At 37.4% G+C, this 23361-nt stretch overlaps 1 protein-coding gene across 3 annotated transcripts in view; it reads right to left on the bottom strand.

The window, feature by feature from the left end:
- Positions 1 to 23361, bottom strand: part of STK3 (serine/threonine kinase 3) — a 310488-nt gene that overhangs the window by 84496 nt on the left and 202631 nt on the right. For all 3 annotated transcript variants that reach the window (XM_049854459.1, XM_049854460.1, XM_049854461.1), the window contains one exon: positions 5089 to 5281. In XM_049854459.1, the coding sequence (XP_049710416.1) occupies positions 5089 to 5281 (193 nt within the window). The remainder of the gene's footprint in view (positions 1 to 5088; positions 5282 to 23361) is intronic.

Genomic DNA, 23361 nt, shown 5'->3' with positions numbered 1-23361 from the left:
AGAAAGCAGGTGCCATCAAGGGACTAGAAGGCTCCCATGACTGCATTTCCCAAAATGTGTTTCTTAGACACTAATTACATAGGATGTTAACACCTGATAAGCTCCTCATTAAAAGCTTTTCAAGGTCAAGTAAGTTAAGGAAAGCCTGGGTAATGTACTTTCAAGGAGGTCTCCTTCCTACAGTATTTCCAGAGCATTTCATAAGTTAATAATGTACATTAGAGTTCTTCAATAACTCATCTCCAGGGTAAATACGCATTTCCCAAATACTTTTGGTTTTGGTATCTTATCTATCTAGCTATTTATTTATATTCATCAGAGAATTTCACTGTATGGGTAGCTTAAGGAACACATTTTCAAATGGTCTGCCCTGTGAGATGAAAGACAGGCACAGTAGAATATCTGAAAAGAAAGAAGTACGTCACCACATAATAGCTTACTTTTATAAAGGCAGGAAGTTTACCTGAGAGTTGTCTTAGCTCTCAGAGCTATGCATCTTTACTCCTACTACAAGTCAATAGTTAAAAAAAAATTGACTCTGACTATATTGTAATTAGTATTCATTCATGAAATCAATATTTCAATACTATTCTGTGGCACAGGGGATTTACACGGCACTCTTACCAGGACAAACCTCACAATCTATTTGGAGAAATAAAACATACAGAAACACACAAATTAAATAACCAGGCTGGAGTGTGTAGTGCTTCTTTAGATACCAAGCAGAAACAGTTTCCCCTCCGGGCACTAGTGCTACCAATCCAGTCCCAGTTCTCTAAGAGCAGATCTGAGCTGAACAAGGTAAAAGGCCCCCCAGTCTTCTGTTTGCTGAAGCAACTGCTCTCCTAGAGTCAGCCACAATGAAATAATCCCTACTACCTCATCAATTGGATGGCAATAGATTCTTCACTTGTCCTAATCTACTCCTTCAAGATAAAAAGTCCCAAATGTTGATTTCCTTACAACCAACCTACTTACAGCCATTGTCAACCATTCGCAATTCCATCTGGCATGGACCAATCTAACCAAAATCCACTGCCGTCAAATCGATTCTGACTTGTAGCGATCCTATAGGACAGAGTAGAACTGTACCATGGAATTTCCAAGGAGCGCCTGGTGGATCTGAAATGCCGACCTTTTGGTTAGCAGCCGTAGCACTTAACCACTACATCATCAGGGTTTCCTGGACCAATCTGGATAATAATCCATATTATATACGGATAAGCATAATACATAAGGGAGAAGTAGACACGTGTGTAAATCTTTGCTGGTGCCTGACTGTAAAAGACCTTGGCTACCAAGCTGAGGCCTAGACATTAGGCAGGTAACGAGGAGGTCCCAGAGGTATCTGAATGGGAAGAATGAGGGTGGGAGGGTAAAAGTAATACCTTCACTGATGAAAACAGGTTTTGAAAGCTCTTCCTTGGGACATGCTCTCAAGGTCCATGGCCCTTTTTCTTTTTTTAAACATCAAATTTTCAAATATTCTTTGCCACTTTACTTTGGCTTTCACAAAGAGACATGTATTTTCTCATAGTCTAGGAGGCTAGAAGCCCGAATTCAGGGTGCCAGCTCTAGGGGAAGGCTTTCTTTCTTTCTGTCGGTTCTGGAGGGAAGGTATTTGTCATCAATCTTCCCTGGTTGAGGAGCTTCTCAGCACCAGGACCCTGGGTCCAAAGGATGCACTATTTTCTTGGCTCTTGTTTCTTGGTGGTATGAGGTCCCCATGTCTCTCTGCTGGCTTCTTTTATATCTCAAAAGAGACAGGCTTAAGACACAACCTAATCTTGTAGACTAACATAACTACCTCTGATCCTGCCTCATTAACATCCACAACACATAGGAAAATCACAGATGACAAAATGGTGGACAATCACACAATACTGGGAATCATGGCCTAGTCAAGTTTACACATATTTGGGGGGACACAATTCAATCCATGACACATGGTGACTCTACATTTAATCACTTAAGAAACTGCCAGATTATTTTCCAAAAGTGACTGTACTGTTTTAGAGTCCCATCAGCAATGTATGAGGGGTCCAATTTCTCCAGATCCTGGCCAGCACTTGTTATTATCAAACTTTTTGATTGTATCCATTCAAGTGTGCGTAAAATGGTATCTACTTGCAGTTTTGATTTACATTTCCCTGGTGACTGATGACAATGATCATCTTTTTTCTGTTTATTGTTGTTGTTAGCTGCCATTGAGGGGCTCTGACTCATGGCTACTCCATGTGTTACAGAGTAGAACTGCTCCGTAGGATTTTCTTGGCTATGCAGTTTGCCTTTCTTCTGTGGAACTGATGGGTGAGTTGGAACCATTGGATTAGCAGCAGATTGCAAACCACTGCACTACCCAGGCTCCTCCATGTGCTTATTATTAGCTATACGTACATCTAACTTTGGAGAACTGTCTATTCAAATCCTTGTCCATTTTTTTTTTTCTTTTTCAAAAAATTTTTAATAATTTTGCTTCCTGTAGTCAGATCACCACGTGTTTCACAGGTAAGGAAAACTGGTCTGTAACTTCTAGCTTCACGGATAAAGGTATAAAAGAGAAAAGTTAAACATAATTTAAACTGACACGAATGTTAAATCAGGCATTTCATTTGGAACATCAATAGAACAGGAGATGAAAATCAGATCCTTCAGCACACAGTGTAACACTGTAGAGATTCTAGAAAACCAAAAATAATAAATTGGTATAATATTTTTAGGCAGCAAAAATGCTAAAGTCACATTAGCAAATGAGGCTTTGACTGATGAGATACAAACTGAGAGCTTAAACCAACGAATCTAAGAAGTTTTAAAGAAGATTTAGATCACAAAGAAAAATAAAACTAAAAATAATTATGTGGTTTCAGGAAAAGCAAGTCACGCAGCAATAACTCCTCCACATTCTTTACAACCACTATATGACAATCCCTGGCGGTTACACTAATATCGCGTGAAGGGATTTTTTTGGAACATCGAAGGGTAATGTCTACATTGCAGAAACTTAAAATAAATGGAAAGTTGGCTCATGGGATTTAAAACTTGATGAAGCACATAAAACAACTGCAACTATATAAACCACTATCTGCTCAACTTAAAAATGAGCTTTCAATAAAATCTGTGACCAAAAAGAAATCATACTCAGGACACAAAATTTTAACATATATTGAATGATTTCTCTGTTGTCAAAGCTAAAAGTTACTACACAAAATATGTGGACATCTACACTATAATTTTAAAGTATGATGTCTGATAAATTATCACTTGCCTCTTCCTTGAAATATAACAATCCAGCATGAATTATACTATAATGTTCTTTACGGACTTACCTTTTAAAACCATTATTGCATATGCTGATGTTCAACTACATGACTGCACGGAGGAAGCTGCTTATACAGCTCTGCAGGGAGCTCACTAGCGATACAACAAAGCACTCGATGATTTTCTAACTGGTCTGCTTAGAAACATAAAGCTTGACTAAAAGAATTGTATCTGCTTGTGAAAAAAAAGATGCTACATGCTGATGGGAAATGAGATGTGAACCGTCTTATCATGGCATCTTTTTTATCTACCCAAAACCAAAAACAACCCATTGCTGTCGAGTTGATTCCAACTTACAGCAACTCTATAATACAGAGTAGAACTGCCCCATACGGTTTCCAAGGAGCAGCTGGTGGATTTGAACTGCCGACCTTTTTGGTTAGCAGCTGAGCTCTTAACCACTGCGCAACCAGGGCTCCTGATTTGTACCCTAATGCTGGCTACCTTTGGAAGCCCGTTGGATAGAGCTTATTATGGATGCAGAAGACCTACTCTAGTCAAAAGTCCAGTTAAGAATTTCAGGAAATCCAAGACTGAGGCTGCTTTCCAGGGCAAAGGTTCAGGAGACTCACCACTGACAGGACATAGAAAAATTCATTAACTCCCCTAGGATTAACCACATAGCAATCTGTTTGCATTTTGTGCTTCTTGACCTTCCCTTTTCAAAGTATGCAACCATAATGAGCTAGGACATGTGAAGAAAGCAGCAACAGAGCCAAGTGGCTTGAAACTATAAGGTAGGACAGTGCTTATCAAGCAGCCTATCAGGGGAAGAGCAAAAAGAAAATAAAAATAGGCAAACGAGAAAATAGAAATTCCTATACTCACTTTACAGTAGCAGCAAATCATCTGAATATTTACAACTTTCTAGGCTCTACAATGGTAGAAGTTACATACTACTACTTTGTCCCATTTAGTGGCAGTATGGTGTACTGTAAAACAGCCTCGTGCTTAGACTTTGACATTAACCACAAGCCATGGGGTGGCAGAGGGAAGAGTAAAGTCAGTAGGTGTGAAGAGGTGATAATTAATCCATTTGTGAAATCACAATATTGTACGTTACTAACTACAATATCTTAAAAATCTACTCAAAAAAAGAAATGCTAGTCTGTAAAAGTCTCCCTATCTTCATCCTTCTGTAAGCAACTGAGGTCAGAGAGATCTTAATCATCAGTTTGACCCTTGCAGTACCCCAACACAGTGCCTTACACATGGTACCTACTGCCGTCGAGGGTAGGCAGTGGTAAATAAGCACTTAACTGAACTTTCTGGATGACCATCCCTATGTCTTCATCCTCCTTTCAAGTGTTTCTTTTTTTCCTCCCTCGGTCCTTATTTCTTCCTTCTGCTTATACCCCTCTGTCATTGGGGCTTAACCATTAATTTAGACAATATGATATAATATGTCGTATTTATTGGAACAGAACTTTAGGTTTACTTTTTTAATTGGAAAAGTAAACATTAGGACACTATCTTTTTCTCTCTAAAATACTTTACAAATTAAATTAAGGTATGGGTAACAAGCCTTCAACAGAAAAAAAAAGTTCTGTAACTTTGAGTTAAAGATTTGTTGCTTTCTGGTGTACTAAAAAAAAAAAAAACTTTTTTAAGTTCATTTCTGCCATATTTTTTTTTTTTTACTGTTAAGTAAAGCCAAGAGACAAAATTTTCCACAATTGGCTATAAAAAGTAGCACAGAACTATTCTGTTTCTATAGAAGTATATTTTCAAAATAGAAAACTAATATTCAATGGAATAAAAGCTACATACTTTTCATGGTTCCATCTTCTTCTTCCTCATCCTCACTGTTTATAACCATGGTGCCCAAGTCCGATTCTAACATCATGCTATTATGTTCAATCATGGTCTGGGCCCCTTCGCTCATTGTGCCTGTGGCCCGCATTGTGCCCACGCTTTCTGAACCAGTCTTCACCATGGTGTGGGAATCCAGCTCATCTTCATCCTGCAAGAAAATATGCCAATGAAGGAAGATCTTTCTAAGACAGCTAGATTTCTTAATTCTTAACAATAGCAGGAGTAGATTATACTCTGAATAATAAAAACACTACTATCCTTACTACTACTAATTTTAATATAAAAACATGCATATAAATATTATCATAAGAGCCAAAATTATGCAAAATAACCTAAAACTTTGGTACCTAAAGCTCAAGCAACAGAAACTGATGAAATAGAAGGCTGTTAGGTGCTTATAAAGTGCGGATTAAGATAGATAAATTACCAATAAATGTTTACCAAAGAATATGGTGACAAAATAATTAAACATACAAAAGAGAGCACATTAAAGGTAGAGTATGCTGGCACTTGCTACAGGCACAATAATGTTTGCAGCCTTGTACAACAGCCATAAACTTTTCAATGTCAATTCACAGAAGAATCAACTTGGCAATATATAAACCAAAAAATGTTTTTAGAGCATGTACCAAAAAATATACTGGAATAGGATCATAAAAATAAACTAACAAATTCTGTTTGAGAGACTAAATCTGCTATTTGGAAAAACTTGATTATGCCTTCAAATTCATTTTATGTCTCTTCCACTTCTTATAGAAACAAAATTTAGTCCTGGTAGAGGTCAAAATGCAAATGTGGACAGTAATCTGTCAATGTTGAATCTCAGCAACTTAGGCGACTTGTCGTAATAGTAGTTGGACAGATATTTGATACAAAAAGCAGGGGCATTAGCCCTGAAGTCTTTTGCTCTTCTCTCATGATTTTGTAAGATTTCTTCATTCTCATGCTTTCAACTACTATTATGTTGAGGACTTCCAAATCCCCAAGTCTTTCTATGTCTTTACTTACTACTTAAATGCATAATTACTTCTAAAACTCTACATTCCCAAATCAGACGGCATTTCATCCATTTTCCTGGTCCCTCAGCTCTGCCATCCCCCAAACCAACCACCACAAAGCACAGCAATCTTCACTAGCTAGCCATGAGTAAAACTTCAGTGTCTTCTTAGATCCATTCTCTCCTCACTACCATATAGTCAACAAGTTCCTCTTCAAAACATTTTCTTAAATCCATCTTCTCTTTTCTATTTCCAATGCCATTGGGTAAATCTCTCATTGCCTCAGACCTGAAGATTCTCTCCCAAATGACCTTCTAGAATTAGATGTTACTTCAAATCCTGGCTCAATCATCTAATGGGCATAAAGCCTTTAGGCAAGCTATTTAAACTCTCTGAACTTTAGTTTCTTTCACTGATGTTATGATTACTAAATGAGGAAGAGTATGCAAATGCTTGCACACTACTTGCAGCAAGGTAGTTTTCTGCCTTCCTCAAAGTATACAGCACTAAACTAATCTTCCTTGAAGGTTATTTGAATCACAATATTCTTCTACTGAAGAATCTATAATGGCTCCCAGTTCTTATCTGTGTTAAATCTAAATGTTTCTGCCTAGATTTTAATATCCTCTTTTTTTTTTTTTTAATGATCTTATCTGATTCTACCTGGCCAATCCTATTTTCCCATTGTTCACATACCCTCCAACACAGTCACGCTGACACTGACTGAATCTCCATCCCTCATAAACGCATGTCATGCTATGCTCATTAAGACTACTTCTTTGCTCATGTCTTCTCTACCCAGCATGCCCTTCTTCCTCTAGCCATTTAAATTCTACCTAGTCCCATATCAAGTATCTATTGCCTAATTCAGTCTTTATTAATTACCCCCTTCTTCACTTCTGTAGCATTTATAGTTGACATTACACACTTTGCATTTAAATTCACCATCTCAAATCGTGGGCAATGGTTTTGTAAAATCTTTTCTAAGTGTGAACTAGAATGTCTTACAGTACTTTTGAATGTGCTAAAGTGTCTCGTTCAATATTAAATACACAGCAAGCATTCAATACGTATTTGTCTTTTCAATGAATTATAAAACCATGGGCCTTTACAGTTGGAAAGGAACTAATTCAACCCCTCATTTTGTATTTCAATAAATTGAGGCTCATAGAAAATAAAAGACTTTCCCAACATTACACACTTACTTGAAAGTAGAGCTGGAACTAGAAACTAGTTCTTTTATTTCTTACACCATTATTCCACTAAATACATGTACGTTTAAATTTGGATCTACTTGAACGCTTATGTCAGAGGTGCAGGCTTACAATTGAACAGCTTATGTCACCAGCTCCGATTCCCAAAGGGTCCCACACAAATTATTCAGTCTATCCTAGTCCAAGCCACCATCTTCTCTCACCTGAACTAATATTTCAGCTTCCTAACTGTTTTCATTGTTTCCACTCCTACTCCTTTATGTATGCTCCCACACAACAGGCGGATAGATTCTTTGAAAAGATAAATCAGATCATGTTATTCTCTGGCTGAAAACCCTGATTTAGCTTCCCATCACACTCAAAATAAAATCCAAATTTACCATGGCCAAATGTGATCTGGCCTAGCAGCATTTGCCAATCCCATCTCCTATCACATTCCTGCTTGCTCTTCACAAGCTCCAGCCACGCTGGCCTCCTTTGCTATCTCTTAAGCGTTCTAAGCATGTTCTTCCCCTAGCCGTTAAATTGGCTGCTTTCTCAGCCTGGAATACTCTTCCACAAGACACCTTGATCCTTTACTTAACTCATATCTCTACTTACATGTCACCTTCTCAGTAAGGCTTTTTCTGACCACCAATCCAAAATCGAAGCCTCTGTCATTTTCTATTCTTTTATCCCTCTGTATCCTTCAAAGCATGTATCACGACCTGGCCTTATTTACGTATATATTTGTTTACATGCTGACTATCTCTACCACCAGAAGGTAAGTATGCTGAAGGCAGGAGAATTACGTTTTAACGATTAATCCTCAACGCCTAGAACAACTGGCACATGGTAGATACTTGATAAGTATTTGTTTAACAAATAAATCAATTTATATTTTCTCTTATTAATTCATTCAACAAGCATTGATTGTACATTTCTGTGTCAAAGAGTGCACGAGGCATTGGAGATACAAAGATGAATAAGACATGGTTTTGTTCCATTTTGTTTTTTAAGGAGCTTGAGGTATAGGAGAAACCAACTGACATGTAACCAGTACATTACAAGACAATGTGGGGTGCTATAAACAAAAGTGTTGACAAAGTACAATGGGAATACCAAGAAAAGAGCCTCTAACTTTGTCTCTAACAAAGTGAAGAAGGCCTCACAGAGGAAGCTGCCCTTGTCTTAGGTCTTAAAGGGTAAGTAGACTATATAAGTAACATAAATGTATAAATTTGGGTGAGGTGTTTCGTAGTACAACTTCTTTTTAGCTCAGAACTACACTCACATATCTCTGCTCAGCTGAAACACCTCAATACTGAGTGTGGTGCCATACCTTTCTATTTCCATAGAATCTTGGGTTACATCGATCATACACTTATTACCCAAGACTTGTCTAACCTCATTAGACTCTAAAATCTGTAAGTGCAGTAACCAGGTCCTGTTAATACAGTTATATTCCTGTATCAAGTACAAAGTCTGTCCTCATTATGTAATTTATTAAATGACTCTTAAAGCCCTTGTTACGAAGTAGTGCCAAAGAAAAGAACCAAGGACGATGCTAGGTGAGGTTCCAGTGTCCAAATTTATTTAAACCAACTTACTGTTTTAAAACATAAAATGGTTATCCAAGAAACTTTGGGAAGGGAAACCCATTAACGAGAATTATTCAGTTGATCATTCATTTAATAATGATAAAGACAGTTCTCATCAATCAGTAAACAGCACTAGGCTAAGGTCTTTTTATAGGCTACTTCCATTTAATCCTCTTACCCTGTGTAGCATTATTATCCCTATTGTGCAAATGATGAACCTGAAGCTAAAATATATTCAATAAATTCTCCAAGGTCATACAACAAGTAAGTGGAGAAGCAAGGATTCTAATCAGGTCCACCTTATCCCAAAGCCCAAGGTCAAATTTCCAAATGTACAAGGCCTTTAAATTATCTACAGCATTTTCCACATCTAATTTTATATGTAAGTTAGCTAGAGCATGTTTCCTTTGTCTAACTTAACAGATGAAGAAACACATAAATACAGTGATTTTCCCTTGGTCATAAAGCTAATAAAAAAAGAGTTGGGATTTACTCTTTCCTGTAGACCTCAATTGAGGGGGGAGGAAAAAGTTTATTTTCTCTTAGCTCCTTTAAAAAAAAAAAATCTCCTGCCAGTTTAATATCTTATTTTATCATGGTTCTGACCAGTTTCTCCCCAAAACACTAAATCTATTTTTATACATGTGAGTTGTTTCTCTCTTTATCCTTGTAGGATTCAATGCTGACCCACACAGAGAGAGAATTTGAGCGCCTTCGGGCAGGGGGCCTGTCAGTAGAGTCAGGTGCCTCTGGACAAGCCCCGTAGAGCTAAAAGAGCTGTAACACGTGTCGGAGCAAGGCACAGGTTTGAGTGTGCCCCATGCAACGCCATCTCCCTTCGCTGGGCAGCATGGCAGGAGCCAGGTGGGCTCTCAGGCAGCACAGGCCCAGGTAGCATGATGGTAACCAGAGGCAGCGGTGACATGAAGATAGCACCTGACCTGAAGTACGGCACGCCTGCCCAGGGATATAAGAATGGACATGGGTAATTTGGGGAGGGTAAGCATTTCCCCTTTGAGAATCCTTTGTTATTGTTTACCGTTTGCTTTCTATAAAAACAATAATGGCTTTCACTGTGCCACCCCCCAAAAAAATAGGTTGAACGTTGCAACTATTAACAAGAAACATAACATCTGGTTGGTGTGAAATAGGACTTTTAGCCTTTCTATATTCTAAATTGTAGTTCAATCAACAAAGGGATCATGAAGCTTGCATCTCTGGATTCACACAATTGACTTAGACAATCTGTAAAATTGCAAAAACATTACATTAAGCATGGAAAGGATGGCTCTTACTGCATATTATTTTTACTTACATGGTCCCTTTGCTAAAGGATGCTAATTTACGAATTGATTTTCAGAAATAGCAAGGAAAAAATTGAGCAAACACTTAATTCACTAATGAGAGTGTAACACCCAAACAGTAATTAATAAAGTACAGATGGAATGAGAACTACTTTACATGAAATTAGAAAACTCAAACACTAATAATTAGGTGATGGTACTGAACACTTTTAACAACATGTTTTATTTTTAAAAAATCATTAACTCAGAAATTATTCTTAGTATTTTAGCTTATTGTCAAAATTTCATTTGATATTTTCACATTTTTATAATAAAACACTCATCTATGTTTTTTCAGTTATACTTCATTTATATATAGCCTGTTTTTCCTCAAAAAAGAAAAGCAAAAGAAAAACATGTTGATACTTCATAGAGAAATGTCTGCAGAGCAGATGCTTCCCCAGTGGAGAAAGCAGCCAATTTCAGTAAGGGATACAATAGCATTTTCAATCAGTGGTCATCATGTGCCAGGAATGCAAACCAGAGTACTGATGATAATCCAGCTTATGAATCATAAAATCCACATGGAATATAAATATTTGAAAACATTATTAGGAAATCCTACTCCGCTGCTAAGATAGATTTATGCTATAATACTCTGGGAAATAATCACAGGCTTTGCATTAGGTATCTCCACATTTGTATCTGCTAACCTTAAAGGAAGTTCTAAGTATTCAGCTACTATTTGAATGATTTTAAGGACATTTACACAGACATTTTGGAAAGTATTCATCATCTGTAACACTAATGAGATATTTGTTAGAAGGCTCCCTTCATTAAATAGGTGTCCTTCTAACTGGAAGAAGAGCACTTCATTTCTCTTCTTGCAATGACACCCAATACGTCTGATTGCAAGTGCAATCACATTAATAGTATCAGCATAGAACAGTGATCTTAACGGCTCTGATTCAACAGGACAATTCTGAGTATGCATTCTGCCACAGCATGAAAAAAATTTTATTCTTCATGTACCTGTAAAAAAAATGCTGAAATGGCAATGTTTTGTTATATGTATTTGTACCAAAACAAACATTTTTAAAGATTGAATGCAGAAGCAAATATGAGAATAGAATATGTCTTCTATTAGAGATTTGGAAAACTGTAAACAATGCCACTCTACTCACTTTTGTTTTGTTTTGGAAAATATAATCATTGTAAATATACAGTTTTTTTTTTTTTTTTTAAAGTTTGCAATATTAGAGTGGTCTGCAACCAACCAACCATCCAGTTGCCATAAAGTCAATTCCATTTCTTGGCAACATGTCTGTCAAAGTAGAACCGTGCTCCATAGTGCTTTTGATAGGTGATCTTTCAGAAATAGTTTGCCAGGCCTTTCCTCTGAGGTACCTTTGGGTGGACTCAAAACCGCCAACCTTTCTGTTAGCAGCTGACAGCACTAAATATCTAGATATCTTTAAAATCTCCTACAGGTGCTAATAAATGGATGGCATTAAAAGACCAAATAATAAATGTAACATACTATAAATGCATAGTTGAGCTTTCAAGATAGCAAGGAAAATCCCCACTGCCTAAAAACAGACACAGCTGGCAACCAGAGTGATAAACTACATCTGACCTTAGTGCTGCCTTAGGAGTATGTAACGATGATTGGGAGGGAGGATGTCTTTAAAATCAGGTTTATATGTTAAGGTATAAAGGGGAATGAACAAGAGACAAGACACTGTGTTCTCTCAAAAGTGGAGTGGTAGAATTGAAACCCCTGAATCTAGTTGTGAATCTTGGAGGTCTACATTCTTACTGAAAAAGCAGATAAGAATAAAATTACCCACAGGCAAAAGAGATGATAAGCAAACTTGTCTGTCTCACCTGGACTCTGGATAAAGCCAGGAAAAAAGCCCCTTTAGAATTTACCGAGACTCTGGGTGGCGCTCAGGGCTCCACGGCTAACTAACAAGCTGGTGGTTCAAACCCACCCAGAGGTGCCTCAGAAAAGCCTGGCAGTCTGCTTTTGAAAGGTCACAGCCTTGAACACCCTGTGAAGTACAGTTCTACCCTGCACACACGGGGTCGCCATGAGTCAGAATAAACTCAATGGCAAAAGGTTTTCAGAATTAGTGGCATTCACTTTTACATTACCCTCATAGTCTGGGGAATCCATTGCTGAGAGACTAACCTAATAAAGTCTCAGTATGGTGGGGGGAGGTGGGGTGCCCAATGTAAACAAATCCGCCCTAGAGAAACTCATACTGAACCTTCAACCCTGAACTTACATCACTTTTGTAGATAAAATCCCACTAAATATAAGCTCAGAATTCAAAAGATAAACACATGAAAAAACAAGCTACCAAGAATGAGAACTGGTAGAAACAACAAACAACAGAATGAAGATTCCCTTGCTCCACACAATTACATTAGACTCCTTAAAAAGCTGACTTTTATGATAAAAATTAGGAAAGATTAGACAGTGGCATCCTGGATTGGAAAAATCAAACGCAAAAAATAGAACTCTTTTGGCTAGAACGCAGAGCAATAATAAGTGAGTTTCACTGCTTTACAGGGCAGTCTACAGATTGTGGAAGGCTTTACACATTGGAACCAAACAACAACAACAACAATAATAAAAACCAAACCCGTTGGCACTGAGTCAATTCCGACTCATAGCGACCCTACAGGACAGAGTAGAGCTGCTCCACAGAGTTTCCAAGGAGTAGCAGGTGGATTCGAACTGCCAACCTTTTGGGTTAGCAGCTGAACTCTTAACCACTGCACCACCAGGGCTCCTCGGAAGCCAGTATAAACTGCTTGGCAGAGAAGTAACAGGAACCTTGGAAACAGAACAATAAAATGGAGAAGAAAAGACTAGAAAGAGAGACTAGAATCAGAAGGTCGTCATTGAAATCTAGGTTTGAGGTCATTAGAGCCTGAAATAAAAAAGATCCTATAAAAACAGAAATAACAAGTTGAATCTGAAAGAGATTATGAAAAAAAGAATCGACATATTCTATAATTCCCAATATTCTGAACCTAGAGACCAAACCGACTCTAAAAAGAAGACCGTGAAAAATTATAATTTGAACAGATGAAGACAGAAAACAGAACAGATAATGCCAGTTGTTTGTAATCAAAAAGTAACTTAATGGACTCTGCCTTTTCAGCACATAAGGCAGGAATGAAACCTAATTACTCTTTTGTGGTGAAAGAGTGGAATTAATAAGCAACAACAAGGCTTGTGCCACGCAACTGCAAGGAAAGGAGCAGAAAACTGAGGAAAACAATGGCAGGAATCCTTCAACTTCTCTCCCTGCGTGTAACTAAATCTATGCTAGCCTGTGTCGCTCGTCAAATTTTAATAACTGCTTGAGTTAGCGGGGCAGAATTAGAAAGTCAGGGAAAAGGCAAAAGTCAAAGGGTACTAGTGTATATGTGTTTGTATGCCTCACATCATGAATTATGTCTCACGCTGTGGAACAGTACCTAGGAGCCATCAACCTAAAATCACTCTCTCCCTATGTTGTTGTTGCTGTTGTATGCCAAGCTGATTCTAACTCACAGTAACCCTATGTGACAGAGTAGAACTGCCTCATAGGGTTTCCAATGCCGTAGTCCTTACCGGAACTGATCACCAGGTCTTTTCTCCCACGGGGCCACTGGTGGGTTTGGACTGGTGACCTCTTGGTTAGCAGCCGACCGCTTAACCATTGTGCCACTAGGGCTCCTTCTCTCTCCTATAGCAAGGTGAAACTATTATGTTGCCTCAAGAGAGCATTACCTTCAAACTACACTTCTAAAATATGGTAAAGGATAGCACTCAGCTCTGATCCCATTGTCTGTGTTATCAATGTACATAGCTATGACTGCTTTGTTGTGGTTTGTTGTACATAAAATGGCCTACAGCAGGATTACCTTGTTAACACTGACCTTATTAGTACTACGTTAAACCCTACTCTGCTAAGAACCACTGAGAAAACATTAAAAACATGCTCCCTCAAATAGCTTCCCTGAAGCACCACTTTACTGTATGATAGCCTGAAAAAAGTAATAAATTGGTATTCACCAATTTAAAATTACTAAGATTTGCAATATCTGAAAATCTGTGAAAAGAATGAACTTTCTTCCCATTGCTGTAAGTAATGGGAAGAAAGTAGGTAGGTGGTCCTTCTATTTCACTGCAAAGCCAGCATAATAGCTTATGCAGCTGCTGGCTTTGACATACCTGTCTTTAACAACAGGAACGTCTGCCTTCATAGATCCTAACTTTCTGCATGTTCACAGGCATGTTTTAAAGTTAATCAAAGCTTTTAGGATCTCCCAAAGTCATAAAAAACTTGTTCATCACTACAACAAGCCTAAATGGTGAGAAGGCGTGTGGGCAGGACTTCAGAGGCTGCATGATGCAAGACTGTACAAGTTCTTGGCATCATATTAAAAGTTTCCAAACAAAAGATTATCTTACATCCCCTGTGCACAATACTGATATACAATAGAGTAAATTAAAAAGTAAAAGAAACCTTAACTGTGACTTTTCTTTTTCTCTCACAGCCAAAAGCATGTCAAAAGATTAACGAAATATAAAGAAGCTTATAAAATCAAATATTTCAAAGTAAGAATAACACCTTTAAAAACTGTTATTGTTACAAGCAATTTATTAAAAAAGCCACAAGAGGGCACCAAAGACAAAAGACTAGAACAAATTTCACTAATTGGCGATTTACACAGACAAAATAGATTCATAAAATAGGTTATAACCTTATCTAATATACTACCTATACCGCTCAGAAATAGAATACTGGCTGATATTTTAAAAAAGAACTGGGATATTTTTTAAACACTATGAACACTGCATGTTATAGGTTGTATCTTTATATACAGCATTGTTTAGATTTCTTAAAGGCAATGAGTGTCTTCTACATTCGGTAATCTCCACAATTGACTTGCACATAATAGCAGGAGCCAAAAGAACAGTTTCTGATGCCACAAAATTGGTAGAAATGTACAACAGGAACATCATTCATATTACTTTATCATTCTAAATTGCTTTTATGTAAAAAGATTTATGACTGCATATTTTATGTTTCTAGAACAAATATAATTAAAGGCTAATTTGTCTTTGGAAAGAATTTCTTCTTTTTCTCATAGTTTCTTTGATTCCTTTTCTGTTCCAAAATGGTAGTGTCCAAAGAGCAAGTAGAAACTTCAATACATACTTATCGGAGGATATATAATTTGCATATACTTAAAAATGGTAATATTATGAAATGATTTTAAGAAATCATCTTCCAAAACATAATTCCAGAAGACTGGTATGAAGCACTCTCGAACAACAATATTGATTTTAACACGCAGTTTACATTACTCAAACTCCCTGATATAAAATGAAATACTGGGGCAGAGGAGTATCAAGACAGCAAACAAACAACGCCCCTATCAGCCGAAATATCACGTGTTTGTCTTAAGCAATGCTGAAAGACTATGGAGCCAGTATTTTACACCTTGGTAATTCTTATTTGCAAATATATTCTATGTTGATGATAAATTTGCAATAGTGTGCAAAATAAGGGCTGGAAGTCAGGTAAAACCTACTGTAAAGCAGGTTTATAAATATACTTGTTGATTCAGTAAATATTTATTTAATACTTACCGTGTGCTTTTGTGTGCCAGGGAGTGTGCTAAGATGTAGTCCTTGTCTTTGGGAAATACACAGTTTAGTGCAAGAAAGTTAGAAAATAGACAAATAAATACAGTGAGATAAATAATTTCATTGAGTTAAACACAGTACACGATAAAAGCATATAGGAGCACCGGCCTAAACAAAGCTGGGAGGATTATCATGAGAGGAAGTGAGGACTAACATGAGTCCTAAAGGGCAAGGAATTAATCAGACAAATAGGGGTGCAGTGAGTTAAGCAGCAGCAGTAACCTGTGTTTTTCTTTAAACACTGTTTGGGCAATCCCATCTATGCTCATGGTTTAACTACTGCTTGCAGAATTCTGCTGCTTCCCTAACTGCCTGACTTCTCCCTTAGAGTTTAGACCTGCATATCCAGCTGTCTGCTACATAAGGTGACTTGGATGACCCATGGACACCTCAAATTAAGTCCTAAGTTGATCTCTGAAAGGTCACAGCCTTGAAAATCCTATGGAGCGGCTCTACTCCTCACACGTGGAGTCACCGTAAGTCAGAATCAACTGGACAGCAACTAACAACAACAAAGTGATCTCATCTTACCCAGAAACTTACCTTGGAAACAGTACTGCTGGAGAATATTTCAGCTACAGTCTAAGAGGTGAAGCAAGTGTGGACAAAGTGAAGAAGCAAAGGCTCTGACGATTCTATTAAGAACTCTGGTTATGATTTGTTGTTCATTTTTTCCCTTTTTGTCTTAATGGTCAAAATATAACTATATTTTAAGGCTGAAGAAAAAGGCCTGAGAAGAAAGAGGCTGGCTGAGGAGGCAAGCAGAGAAGGTGCTTTTAAGGGAGGTGGGAAGTTAGAAAACCAAGGAGCAATAGAACAATACTTCCTGTTCTCTATGCATATCTCCATAACAAAACTTGTCATATTGTATTGTGATCAGGCATCAGCTCACCTACTGCCTCTTACACTACAGTGCAATCTTCTTGTAGGTAAAAACCATGTCTTAATTTTCCTCTATACCAACATTTATGAATGGAAAAAGGACATACCATTCCCTGAGATAGGAAGAAAAGAGAAACTTAGGGAGGATTCAGAAACTTGTTAAAGTTAAAAGAAAACTGAGACCTAGCTAGGTCAAAAAGACAAGAAAAAAAATAAAAGGTATGCATATTGGGAAAGAAGAACTAACACTGTCTTCATGCACAGATGGTATGGTTGTCTATATACAAAATCTCAAAGAATCTACAAAAAAGTTCCAGGAACTGAAAAATGAGTGCGGCAAGGTCACAAGATCCAGGGCAATAGATAAGAGTCAATTGCCTTCCTACATACCAGCAATAAACAATTGGAATTTGAAATTGAAAAAAGAAAAAAAAAAAAAAACTACAACACAAACACTTATAACACCAAAAAAATGAATAAAACACCATTTAGGTATATATCTAATAAAATATATACGGGATCTACGTGCGCTGATCAAAGAAGATCTAAATAAATGGAGAGACATTCCATGGTCATAGGTTAGAAGACTCAATATTGTTAAGATGTCATTATGTAAATAAATGGAAAGACATTCCAAGTTCAGTGTTGTCAAACAGGCAGGGGACTCATGTTTAGCAATAGGATAGAGATCAGATTGACATATAGGACAGAAAGGCATACACACATGTCTTTGCTCTGTCAACTGAGAAGGTCTAGAATAGATGATACCTCAAAGTGAGCATACCTAGAGACTAGATCTTGGTTTCTAATACTGTTCTCCAACAAAAGGAACCAGGCTCCCAATTCTAGGACTGGGGCAGGAAATACACAAGATGAACATGGAGCATACTGCAGTGTCAGAGTAAGGAAATGCTCAAAAACAAACGAACACATAACACAATCATAAAATGGGCAAATGGCTTGAAGAGACATTTCATCAAAGAGGACATTCAAATGGCCCCCAAACACATGAAAAGATTCTCAGCATCATTAGTCATCAGGGAGATGTAAATCAAAACGACAAATGAGAAACCATTTCACCCCAAATAGGATGGCTAAGATTTGGGCGGGGAGGGGGGAAGAAAAAACCCTGAAAATAACAAATGTTGGCAAGCATGTGGGGAACAAAACCATTATGCATGGCTGGTGGGAATGCTAAATGGTACTGCCATTGTGCAAAACAGTACAGTGATTCCTCAAAAAACTAAAAACAGAACTACCATATGACCCAGCAATTCCGCTCCTAAGGATACACCCCCTAAGATTTGAAAGCAGAGACTCAAGAAGAGTCTTGTACATCAATGTTCGTTGCAGCACTATTCACAATAGCCAAAAGGTAGAAACAACCTAAATGCCCATCAACAGATAAATGGATAAACCAAATGTAGTACTTATCTACAATGGAACACTACTCAGCCAATAGAAGAAATGAAGGTACAATATGGATGGCACTGGAAGACATTATGCTCAGTGAAATAAGCCAATCACAAAAGGACAAATATTGTATGACCTCACTTACATAAAAAGACAAGAAAGGGCAAATGTATAGAGAACAAAATTTATTAGTCGTTACCAGGGTAGGGATAGAAGAGAAAAGGGGTGGGGGCTTAAAGATAATGGAAATATCGCAATGATTAAGGGTAGGGTTACACAAATGATTACTGTAATTGCTGTCAATAAGCTACACACCTGTAAAAAGTTGAAGTGGTAAAAGTTGTCTGATACATATACTTAAAACAACAAAAAGTAGCTGCTGAAGCTGTTTACGTATAACCAAAAATCTCACGGGATTTGATCTTGGCTTAGAGGTTTAGGGTCATGTTTTCATGGGACATCCCAGTTAATTAGCCTAATAACATGTTTAGTGCTTCTGTTCTACCCTGTAGTTTGTTGCGTAGTGCCCGGGGTCTTAAAAGCTTGCAAGCGGCCATCCAAGGCACAATTGTTCTCTTCACCTAGAGCAATGGAAGAAAAAGGAGTATCAAGAATAGAAGGAGGATATTGAATGCGTGGCTAACTGCCTATGTGAACAACTACCTCCTTTGCCATGAGACCAGAAGAACTGGATGGTGCCCAGCAACCATTACTGAACATTTTGATCAAAGATTCTATAGAAGAATCCTGATTAAAAGTGAGAACATGCAGAACAGAATTTCAAACGCTCATGGCCTCCAGACTTGCTGGAATCATGAAGAAGGATAAACTCCTGCAACTACTGCCCTGATAGAATCTTTAAGCCTTAAACCAAAAAGATCCCCTGAAGTCTTTTTTTAAAAACAAACAAAGATTTAGTTTAACTGGTAAAAAATGTCTGCCTTGAGCATTACGCTCTTCTAAAAACTATCTGTATAGGATCAAATTGACAACGGCAACTTGAAAGATAAGATAGGAACCTTAGGGGGCAGTGCATTTATGATAATGGGGGAGGAACAACTGAAAAAAGGAGGAAAGGAGGGTGAGAATGATTGCACAAGTTGAAGACTGTAATCAATGTCACTAAAGGCTACGTGTAGAAACTGCTGGATTGGTGTATGTTTTGTTGTGTATATTCTCAACAAAAACAAAATAAATAAAATTAAACAAACAAAAACACCCACAATGATAAGAGTATGTCAAAGAGACAAAGGAGTCAAGTGAAAGAGCTCCAAATGGCCAAAGCTGGAACAATGTGATCAACAAAATGAAGTAGTATAAAGTAAATAACCATGAGTCAATACTGACATAAATGATTGAGTAATAAATAAACGGGGAAAACAGACAAATCTCCTGTGCAGAAGAACTCCAAATCATTAATGTAGATACTCTGCCCTCAAGGAAGTAAAGCATAACTCCTATTCCTTAAGCGTGGGCTGTATATTGTGACTTCTTTCTAACAGTTCAGTATGGAAAACGAGAAAGAGTAACTTTACAGTTGAGAAACCTGTCAAACACTACCTCAGCCAGGTGACTATAGTGAACATCAACAGTAATAAGTCATGTCGATAGAATGTGCTGCAGATACGATGTGATGCGGTTAGCACTTTACCTGTGTGGTCTTCCTCCCCAGAACCCTTAACTCAAGTCTCATCACAAGAAAACACCAGAGAAATTCCAACTGAGGGACATTCTACAAAATACTTAAGCAGTACTCCTCAAAACTCTCAAAGTCATCAAAAACAAGGACAGCCTGAGAAACCATGATCATCAAAGGGAGGCTAAGGGGACATAATAACTAAATGTAATGTGGTATCCTAGATGGATCCCAAAACAGAAGAGGGAGATTAGGTAAAAACCAAGAAAATCTGGATAGAGTATGGACTTTAGTTAATTATATGTATCAATATTTGTTCATTAATTATGACAAATGCTCCATACTAATGGAAGATGTTAATTACAGGTGACACTGGGTTCAGAGTACATGGAATCTCTCTATACTATTTTTGTAATTCTTCTATAAATCTAAAGCTCTTCAAAAATTAAAAGTTTATTTAAAAAAAAAAGAAAATCGAGGACATTCTTTACTTCTTAATTTGAACAAATAATTATTCAGTATTTGTTATACTACAAGGTCCAACACTAGAAACTACAGGTCAGTGGGTTTTACCCAAGCTGCACATAACAATCAGCTAAGGAGCTTTTAAAAAATTCTGATGCCTGGGCCCTACCCTAGACCAATTACATCAGAAATTACCCACAGTAAAAACTAGGTTTTTTTTCCTCCCCCAAAGCTCACCAGGTGGCTCACCAAAGCTCACAAAGAGAGAGACTGAAAGATCTAGTCATCTACTAAATATTCCACACATTAAAAAAAAACACCAATTTTTTTTTTTTTACACATTAAATCTCACAAATTCCAAGGAATCCTTCTCCACTATAGGTAACTAAAAAAAAAAAGTAACTAAAGCACACAGACTATGAGTCATGTGTGTAATTTTTTGTTTTGACAAGAACAAAACAAACTCCGCATTCCACTGTTTAATGAGTGTCTTAGTTATCTAGTGCTGCTGTAACACAAATACCACAAATGGATGGCTTTAACAAACTGAAGTCTGTTATCCCACAGTCTAGGAGGCTATAAGCCCGAATTCATGGTGCCAGCTCCAGGAGAAGGCTTTCTCTCTCTCTGTCAGCTCTGGGGGAAGGTCCTTGTCATCAATCTCCCCTGGTAGAGGACCTTCTCAGCATAGGGACCCCGGGTACAAAGGACAAGCTATTCTCCTGGCTCTTGTTTCTTGGTGGTATGAGGTCCCCTTGCTTCTCTGCTCACTTCTTTTTTATCTCTAAAGAGAATGACTTAAGACACTACTCAATCTTGTAGATTGAGTTCGGCCTCATGAACGTAGTAATTGCCTCTAATCCTGCCTTATTACATCATGTTGTTGTTAGGCAACACTGAGTCAGTTTCAATTCACAGAGTTCCTGAGTACAACAGAACAAAACAATGCCTGGTCCTGTGCCATCCTCACAATTGTTGCTATGCTTGAGCCCATTGTTGCAGCCACTGTGTCAATTCATTTTCTTGAGGGTCTTTCCCTTTTTTGCTGACCCTCTACTTTACAAGCATGATGTCCTTCTCCAGGGACTGATGCCTCCTGATAACATGTCCAAAGCATGTGAGACATAGTCTTGGCATCCTCGCTTCTAAGGAGGTTTCTGGCTGTACTTCTTCCAAAACAGATTTGTTCGTTCTTTTGGCAGTCCATGGTATATTCAATATTCTTTGCCAACACCACAATTCAAAGGTTTCAGTTGTTCTTTGGTCTTCTGTCTTCACTGTCCAGCTTTCATAAGCATATGAAGCCACTGAAAATATCATGGCTCAGGTCAGGTGCACCTTAGTCCTTAAAGTGACATCTTTGCTTTTAACACTTCAAAGAGGTCTTTTGCAGCAGATTTGCCCAATGCAATATATCATTTGATTTCTGACTGCTGCTTCCATGGATGTTGTCTGTGGATCCAAGTCAAATGAAATCCTTGACAACTTCAGTCTTTTCTCCATTTATTATCATGATGTGGCTTATTGGTCCAGTTGCAAGGATTTTTGTTTTCTTTATGTTGAGGTGTAATCCATACTGAAGGCTGTGGTCTTTGATCTTCATCAGTAAGTGCTTCAAGTCCTCTTCACTTTCAGCAAGAAAGGTTGTGTCGTTTGCATAATGCAGGTTGTTAATGAGTCCTCCTCCAATCCTGATGCTGCATTTTTCTTCATATAGTCCAGCTTCTCGGATTATTTGCTCAGCATATAGATTGAATAGGTATGATGAAAGGATACAATCTGGACACACACCTTTCCTGACTTTAAACCACACAGTATCTCCTTTTCTGTTTGAACGACTGCCTCTTGATCTATGTATAAGATTCCTCACGAGCACAACTTTGTGTTCTGGAATTCCCATTCCATTTTGGGGGGATACAGCTCAATCCATAATGAGAACATTTTTTGCAATCTCTTTTCAGAATAAGATATTTAGAAAATATTTAGCAAATTTCAATATGTAGGTACTTTTTAAAAAAAGGAACACATCTTTTATTGAATAAGATATTTTAAAATCTTATATGGTAGAGATGATTCACATAGAATTGATTTATGTTGTTGGCAACACTGTTATGAACACTCCTTGGTAACAACAAATTGTCTTACTTTAAAGTTATATTGAATAGAAAAAGCAATGCTGTTAATAGAAACTCTTTAAAAGGTGAATTTTTAGACAATTCAGATATTTACAGTAAATATGAACATAGATATGTTATTTTCCAACTCACACTAAAGATTTGAGAATACCTTCTACTAATACCCAAAAAACAAATTCTTTTTTACCATGTGATACAGTTGACCCATCTTAGCACCAAATTTATATCTATCACATGCTCAGAAATACCAAAAAAAGAAGATCTTTGTCATGTTTAGTAATGCTTAAACCAACATAAAAACCTTATACTGGGATTAACCTGCTGCAGAAATCTCTGTTTGCAATTTGTTTAATTTTAAAAATCTGTACAATTACCTCAGCACCTATCAAAACATGTCAATTTGTCATGATGTATTCTCAACAGACAAGTTTTTCCTATAATATGTATAAAAATCAAATTTATAAGGCACAATTTTCATCATGTTCCATATTTTTCTTAAACAAAAATATATTTAAAGAGGTTTCTTTGTAATAGTTACTCAGGACACAGGTGTACAGTACTAAAAAACTTAAAAACAACATATCTTGAAATGGTTATCATCTACTGTTTTATGTTCAAAAGCCATATTCAGAGTTGATGGAAATGTCAATTTAATTTTAGGCCACTAATTTTTCTCCACCAGGAGCCCTGGTAGTACAGTAGCTAAGAGCTCGATTGCTCATCAAAAGGTCCACAGTTTCAATCCACCAGTCACTCCTTGGAAACCCTATGGGGCAGTTCTACTCTGTCCTGTAGGGTCACTATGAGTCAGAATCGACTCGACAGCAATGGGTTTTAGAAGTTAAGCTGAATTGTTTAAAAGTAAATTAATTTGGAAAAATTAAAGTTGATGTTGGTATAACCTAT

The sequence above is a fragment of the Elephas maximus genome, chromosome 15, assembly GCF_024166365.1.
Source record: "Elephas maximus indicus isolate mEleMax1 chromosome 15, mEleMax1 primary haplotype, whole genome shotgun sequence".
Lineage (NCBI taxonomy): Eukaryota > Metazoa > Chordata > Mammalia > Proboscidea > Elephantidae > Elephas > Elephas maximus.
This window is presented reverse-complemented; position numbering and strand designations above follow the sequence as displayed.